This window comes from Hordeum vulgare, chromosome 6H (genome assembly GCF_904849725.1).
Source record: "Hordeum vulgare subsp. vulgare chromosome 6H, MorexV3_pseudomolecules_assembly, whole genome shotgun sequence".
Taxonomy (NCBI): Eukaryota; Viridiplantae; Streptophyta; class Magnoliopsida; order Poales; family Poaceae; genus Hordeum; species Hordeum vulgare.
Window position 1 is genome coordinate 17,642,679 of NC_058523.1, and position 8,126 is coordinate 17,650,804.

An 8,126-nucleotide genomic window follows, 5' to 3' on the forward strand; every position below is an offset into this window, starting at 1 on the left:
CTTAAATAATAGCCATTTGCTCTTTTATAGATGCACGTGTGGACTCATCGACAAATAAAGAAAAAATTCTATCTCCAATATCAACAATAATGGATTTGGTGGTCTCTTCTACACAAGCTCGACACAATTGGAATTATATCTCATGTGAAGTCATCAAATGGTTCCCGCCCCGCACTATCAAGCAAAGTCCTAGCAATTTGATCCTTCTTCCTGTACCAACTCATCAACTCCAAAAAGTTCCCCCTATTACTTGAGCTTGAACTCTCATCATGACCACGAAAAGCATGACCTTGTAATACAAGAAATCTGATTACACCCAAAATAATGATAAGACGAGCTTTATAATCTTCTTCACTTTTTTGGTACCTCGATCTATCACATGTGCCACACATTGCCTTTGATTTTTGAAAGCCCCGTATTGTTGTCTAGCTTTATTGTGAGCATTGTCATGTTTAACAACATGTGTATCAATAACACTAGGTTCATCCTTGTAGTTTCTAAATCCTTGTGAATGCCTCAATACCATAGTTTTCCCCTCTTGGTTGCTTAAAAAGAAAGCAATAGAAACAAAAGGCTGCTTCTTTAGCAACACTATATTCCAACCAATCGCCATGGTTCTTGAACCAATTAGCATGAAAGCTTCTTTTTTTGAATAATTTCCTTGAGGTGTTTTTTTTATATTTATGATCAGTTGGTTGGCATGGACCCATATTTATATAAATCCTTCTAGCAGCATCTCTAATGTTCGGATCTAAACTTTCAATTGATTTTCTAAGACCAGGATCAGGTTCAATATCACCTTCATGAAATTGAGCACGGGCATCAACATGAATACCATGATAATTACTATGTGGAGTTGACATTGTAGGTGGGTTGCTTGAAGCCGACGGCGGCGGACCCATTTCTATTGTTGTTTCAGTTTCTGGTGTTGATTGGGTCCCCACAGCCGTTTAATTCCCATTCGCTCCATCTGAAATTATAGGTGTAGACATCACTATTGCCGACATCGATGAAAAAAATCTCCTCATCTTGTGTTTCTACAATATAAAGCGAAATTGACAATCATATTAATTTTCTCTAGATATATGACTGGATAAATGCACACACATTATTGCAATTAAATTTTAGTTCAGACCGGTTTATATAGACTCATATACAGCAATACAGATGTAGATTGTAAAACATGATACGATTGGAAGCATTAGGGGAATCCGTGAAAGCATCAAAAAAATACCAAGGCAGTCAACTAGTCAACAAGCCAGGAGTGTGGGGCGCCACGCAGGCGATTGGGCGAACGAGCAGGGAGGGCAGTCCGGCGGTGGGCCGAGTCGCCGAGACGGCGGCGCCGGCGGCCGGCGTGAGAACTGGAGTCTGAATATTGATCTTGCCGTCTTGTGTGTGTCGTGTGAGAGTTAGGTCAGCGGCGGCCGTGCGAGCGTGGAGCGCTGGCGTATCTTTCGCTGGTGCGTGCGCGCGCACGTCTGTAGATCAGGCTGTCTTTTCCTCCTAGCTGATGCCTTATACATGAGCGGTGCACCGGCTGCAGGTCTCTACATGCGCTATACACGTGTTGAACAACCATTACGCTCTAGGCCTCTTTATTTTGTTGGGCTGAACCTCGAGCTTACAGAGAAACATACACATATATGATAGCCTGGTACAAATTCCATGCCCCGGACCTGGGCACTGGGTGCCCGTGGCCCAGGTCCGCCCCTGGTTGCAAAGACCTTTGATGATGATTTTCTCGTGTATCTCATGGATGATAATCCCACTTTTATTTCATAAGCTTATGCATCTTCAGATGCTGACTACTGGAAAGATGCACCATTCTTTCCTCTCAGAGTATTTCGAAATACAGTAAATAAATACCCGTGATCTGTGTCGGCGCGTCGGTCGAAACTTTCGGTCGGTCACACGCGAGCCACGAGATCGAACCCCGTTTGACCGTCATATCGAGCCATGCAGCAAAAATCGTCAATGGTAGCAAAAACAAGCTGCGATGTAGCAAATACCAGCCACAGATGCAGCAAAACCATCGTCGTCGTCATCGCGAAGACGCAACACCGCCTTGATGGATGTAGCAGAAATGTTCGCCGGTAGTAGCAAAATGCAACTACGGTTGCAGCAAATAATCGTCGCACCCGTCGCTAGGTCGTAGGTCCACCTTGATGGATGTAGCAAAAAAGTTAGCCGGTAGTAGCAAAATGCAACTAGGGTTGCAACTTTCTTTGCTGGGTAGAGCCGATTGAAGCTTTCTCTATCTATTGTTGAAGCTTTTTCCAACAACGTTTGAAGCTGTTTTAGATAACGCTTGCAACACTTTTATACGCGCGAGCCCAGCCATGACAGCAGGCGACCAAGACAACATGCATAGGCTAGAACCGGTGGAGCGGGCGACCGACAGGGGCGGGAACCGGCGATGCGGGCGGTAGAAGGGGACAGGCACCGGCGATATGGGCAGCAACAGCGCAGGGACGACAACAGCGCATGGGCAGCAGCGTAGGGGTCGCCAGATCAGAGGGATCACGCGGATTGTACGTCTCCGACCCGAACGTTTAGCCGGCGCACCGGCTGTAAACGTTTACCTTTAAAAAATCGGAGAGCATGAAATCCTCACTCTTTCCTAAAAAAAGATAAGTACTCACCCGGTGGGCCCCGCCTGTCACGGTGTAGTGTATACCAGCATCTCCGTCTCCGCTGAGAATAAATACCCATCACTTCAAATTAAAATAAAATAATGCGCTCACTCGACGGAAGCGGCCATGGGAATGGGATCCTCCTCCTCTCCTGCCCTGCCCTGAGCAGCATCGTACGTCCGTCGTCGACGACCGGCGCAGCAGCCGGCGGCCGAGGGGATCTCCTCTCTGGAGCGGCCGATTACAGCTCGTAAGTCGAAGTCCCTCTCCGTCCTGGCGCCCGAATCCCCACCCACCTCCTGCCGCCAGTGCCCGCCATTCCCGCCTTTTCTTTGGGTTTCCAGCGAGGAATCGGATCGGAGGGAAAGCTGCGTGCTTCTTGCGGCTTGAACCCCCCCGGCAATGGCGACCCTGCTTGCTGTTGCCGCTGGATTATGCGCAGGGTGTGTTCTTTGCATGCCCGTCCTCAAGGTGTTCGATGGATTGTGCGCGGGTTGTACTTCGGTCTCGTTTCACTCCTTCCGGGTTTCAGTCCGTTCGCCGCCAGTTGCTGAAAATGTGCACGAAACGCATGTAAATGCGGGTGTTTGGGCTCAGGCTGTTTGGTTGATTGCCATCATGTCCTCATTAGTTCCAGGAAGCATCCATTATGTTTGTTTGTTTGTTTGCTGTCTGATGATTGATACTCCCTCCGTCTTAAAATAAGTGTCTTAAGCTTAGTACAACTTTATACTAGCTCTAGTATAAAGTTGAGACAGTTATTTTGGGACGGAGGGAGTACAATACAAGGGCATAATCCAAAGTTGTACTAAGCTGTTTGTTTGTTTGCTGTCTGATGATTGATATACAATACAAGAGCATAATCCAAAGTTTGGCAGCTGCATCTTTTGTTCTCTCTTACTACAAAACTATGGCACGAGAATCTGTCAAGAGTACTATGGCCATGCCAAATGCTATGGCTTTTGCTTAAGGATCACATTAGTTGCTTCTTGACTTTCTTGGATGCTTGTAGGCCCAACCTTAGATCTCTATCTTACTAATAGCACTATAAATGGGTAATATAAGTGAGCCAGGGACATACCAAAATTTAGAGTGAGTGTATTTCCTTAATATACTGTTTAGTCGACTCATTTGTACTTGTTCTCCCAAGTTGCTTTTCTTTACGGTATTCAATCCATTCTTTTTCATTACTGCAATCGTTTCATTCGAATTAACATTTGCTTCAAATGTCGGTACTCTTTTACATGGACCATGTTTCTTTACAGAATACTAGAATTATGCATCGTATCACGATAACATCTGCTCTATGGGTTTTTTCTTGCAGGAGGGGGTTTCCAACACACAAATAGTTCGCTAACAAGCAGACAAGTGTCCAATAGCGTTTGCATCATTTAAGGCATAATGGAGATAGCTTTTCTCATGTTGTTGGTTCTCTCTCTGCTCCTCTTCCCTAATGGCATCTGCAAGAGTTTAGCCTCTGGGCCTCCTGTTGTGAATATTGGGTCTATTCTTCAATTCAACTCCACCACTGGAGGTGTTGCGGCAGTTGCCACCCATACAGCCTTGGAAGATATCAACTCTGATCCAACAGTTCTTAATGGAACAACACTAAAGGTTCAAATCAAGGATACAAATTGCTTTGATGGTTTCCTTGGCATGATTCAAGGTAGGCTAGCTTTAATGCCACTCGTTCGTTTTGCAACCTTAAAATAGTTTTTGCTTCTGTTATGGAGTTGTGACGATGATACCGTATTCCTTGTATCAGCTTTGCAGTTCATGGAGAGTGATGTTATTGCGCTCATTGGCCCTCAGTGCTCCACAATTTCTCATATCATTTCATATGTAGCAAATGAGCATCGAGTCCCTTTGATGTCATTCGCTTCTGATGCAACTCTTTCATCGATACAGTTCCCGTTCTTTGTCAGGACTGGTCCCAATGATCTCTACCAAATGGCGGCTGTGGCAGAACTTGTCGACTACAACCACTGGAAGATAGTGACTGCCATATACATTGATAATGTTTATGGTAGAAATGGCATTGCTGCTTTAGATGATGCACTCACTTTAAAGCGCTGCAAAATATCCTACAAGGTTGGGTTTCCTTCGAACGCTAAAAGGAGTGACCTCATAAATCTGTTGGTTAGTGTCAGTTCTATGGAGTCTCGTGTTATCATTCTCCATACTGGAACTGAACCTGGACTCAAGCTTTTCTCTATGGCACACCAACTGAACATGATGGGCAACGGGTATGTGTGGATTGCAACTGACTGGCTGTCTGCATATCTTGATGCTAATTCATCAGTTCCTGCTGAGACCATATCTGGTCTGCAAGGTGTTCTTACTTTACGGCCACATATTCCCAACTCAAAGATGAAGAGCGATTTGATCTCCAAATGGAGCACACAATGTAAAAATTACAACTATAGTGATCTTCGTGTAAATACTTATGGTTTCTATGTTTATGATAGTGTCTGGGCAGTAGCTCGTGCTCTGGATGCCTTCTTTGATGATGGTGGTAGGATTTCCTTTTCAAATGACTCGATGCTGCATGATGAAACTGGAGGAACTCTTCACCTTGAAGCAATGAGCATTTTTGACATGGGAAATAAATTACTCGAGAAGATTAGAAAGGTCAACTTCAGTGGGGTATCTGGGCAAGTGCAATTCGATGCTGCAGGCAACCTCATTCATCCTGCGTATGACATCATAAATGTCATTGGAAATGGCATGCGGACCATTGGTTTTTGGTCAAACTATTCTGGCTTGTTGTCGACTGTCCCTCCAGATGTTCTATATTCAAAGCCTCCTAATATTTCTCTCGCCGATCAGCATCTCTATGATGTCATTTGGCCTGGGGAGACTGCACAGAGGCCTCGAGGATGGGTTTTTCCTTCTAATGCCAAGCAGTTGAAAATTGGTGTTCCCAACAGATTTAGCTTCAAAGAGTTCGTCACGGTAGACAATGCTACTGGGTCAATGAAGGGTTATTGCATCGATGTCTTTACTCAGGCATTGGCTTTGCTTCCGTATCCTGTTAGTTACAAGTTTGTACCTTTTGGGAGTGGTGCTGAAAATCCTAATTATGACAAACTTGTACAGATGATTGAATCAAATGTATGTATGGAATGCCTCTTTTCTTGCTCCAACCATTTCATCATACCATGCTGACCAGGGGCATCTTATCCTGCAGGAGTTTGATGCAGCTATAGGGGATATTGCAATTACAATGAGGCGGACAGTAAATTTTGATTTCACCCAGCCATTCATTGAAACAGGCTTGGTTATCTTGGCTCCGGTTAAAGAGCATATAACATCGTCCTGGGCATTCTTGCAGCCATTTACTTTGGAGATGTGGTGTGTTACAGGGCTGTTCTTTCTTATTATGGGTGCGGTTGTTTGGGTTCTTGAACATCGGATCAATGACGATTTCCGTGGTTCAGCATGCCAACAAATAATAACTATTTTCTGGTAAGGAGCTGACCTGCACCTTTTGTATCGCCTTCGTGTATATCATTCCTGTTTTCGAAGTGTTGATGTTTCAACAAGTCCTGTGCAATATGTTGCATACAGTGAGCACCTTAGTGCAGTTGCCAGTTAACATACCCAAATGAAGCATCCAGTGATTACCAATGAACTGTTACCTTAATAATCTTGTGGGACATATATACATGGAAACTATATATATTCACTTAATGATATTTATGATGCATTGCTCTATTTTTTTTTCATGTTTTCACATACTTCTCCACATGTATTTGCCAAATGCTCTTATCATGGCGTGATTCCTTGCTGTGATTATAATTTCAATTTTTATTGCCTGCAGGTTCAGCTTTTCGACTTTGTTCTTCGCACACAGTGAGTAAACCAACCTCCTCCCTTATGTGTTTTTTTGGCATTTTGTTCTGAGGCTTGACTCGTGATTTCGTCTATATCTTCTCGCAGGAGAAAATACTATGAGTAGCTTAGGGCGTGGTGTCCTGATCATATGGCTGTTTGTTGTTTTGATAATTGTATCCAGCTATACCGCGAGTCTTACTTCCATCCTGACTGTGCAACAACTTGATACTTCTATAAAAGGAATCAATGACCTGAAAAATAGCAATGATCCTATTGGTTTCCAAGTTGGTTCCTTTGCACAAGACTACATGGTCAAGGAGCTCAACATCTCACGGTCAAGGCTAAGAGCTCTCGGTTCACCACAAGAATATGCTCAAGCCCTCAAGATAGGCCCTAAGAAAGGAGGTGTTATGGCCATTGTCGACGAGCGCCCCTATGTTGAACTGTTTTTGTCAACCTACTGCAAGATTGCCGTAGCTGGCACAGATTTCACCAGCAGAGGATGGGGCTTTGTAAGTACAAAATATTTTGCTGTTAATATCCTGGAATAGAAGTTTTAACTTTGATAGTTGTGTCTAGTCTCTAGTTTATTACGCAACTTATCTTGCACTTATCTGCGGCTACTTTGTTTCACAAATCAAAATGGAGCACCTTACAAATTCATTCTGCCAGGCATTTCCAAGGGACTCCCCTTTGCAAGTAGACCTCTCCACCGCAATCCTGTCTCTGTCAGAGAATGGGGAGCTGCAGCGGATCCATGCCAAATGGCTCAAGACAGGGGAGTGCGCAACTGAAAACAGCGAGTTTGTCGACTCGGACCAGCTCCGTCTTGAGAGCTTCCTTGGTCTGTTCCAAATCTTTGGCGTGGCATGTGTTCTCGCGCTGGTAATCTACTTTGGTATCATGCTATGCAAATACCTGAGTCATGAATCGAGGAAGAGCCTCCGAAGATTCTTCTCGTTCGTCCATGGGAAGGAGCCGCCGAAGAACAAGGAGAGGCGGTCCATGAGCCTGCCTGGAAGCTCGACGCCAACAACGCCAATGAGCAGCCTTAGTACTGTTGACATGGAAAGGCCGGGCAGGCCAGTCAGAAATGGCAGCGTTATTGATATGGAAAGCTAGTTCATGTGTGGTTTATTTCTCAAGGCAGCTGGGAAACTATTTTGGGTGAAACAACAATGCAGTCGACTAACCTAGGTTCTGGTAGTCAGGCAGTAGCGGTGTATAGGGGGTTTCAAAATACTTCTTAAGTACTACCTCCGATCCGTAAAAAATGTTGCAGTTTTGAACTAACCCCAGTTCAAAACCACAACACTTATTTTGGATCGGAGGGAGTACTAGATTTTGAGAAATAAGAGAAGGAAAGATTAATAAGAAATAAAAATATTGAAATGCTCCTCCTGTCCTATATATATTGTTTTTACCTTTGCATGACTATATTTTGGGGGATGCTGTGCCGGTCCAGACTTGGCGTTTAGCAGCATGGCATGTTCATGTGTTTGGTTGGGTGTAGTAGTGTGTGGTTACTTCAGTTAGATGGTATGCAGGGGACCGAGTCTGTCGACTAGATTGTAGCACTAAACTTTGATGCTCATTCATAAATTAATTTATATGGAGCTGCAGAAAATGTGTGGTTTATTTATTTTTGCTCAC

The 8,126-nt window shown here is 44.2% G+C and overlaps 1 protein-coding gene across 1 annotated transcript; it reads left to right on the forward strand.

Moving 5' to 3' along the window:
• The first annotated feature begins 3,969 nt into the window (after window positions 1–3,969).
• On the forward strand, window positions 3,970–7,869 carry LOC123404688 (glutamate receptor 3.1-like). The gene is made up of 6 exons (XM_045098625.1): window positions 3,970–4,302; window positions 4,402–5,750; window positions 5,827–6,104; window positions 6,460–6,491; window positions 6,579–6,985; window positions 7,146–7,869. The coding sequence occupies exons 1-6, from the start codon at window positions 4,038–4,040 to the stop codon at window positions 7,593–7,595; spliced, it is 2,781 nt and encodes a 926-aa protein (XP_044954560.1). The 5' UTR covers window positions 3,970–4,037; the 3' UTR covers window positions 7,596–7,869.
• The last annotated feature ends 257 nt before the right edge of the window (window positions 7,870–8,126 follow it).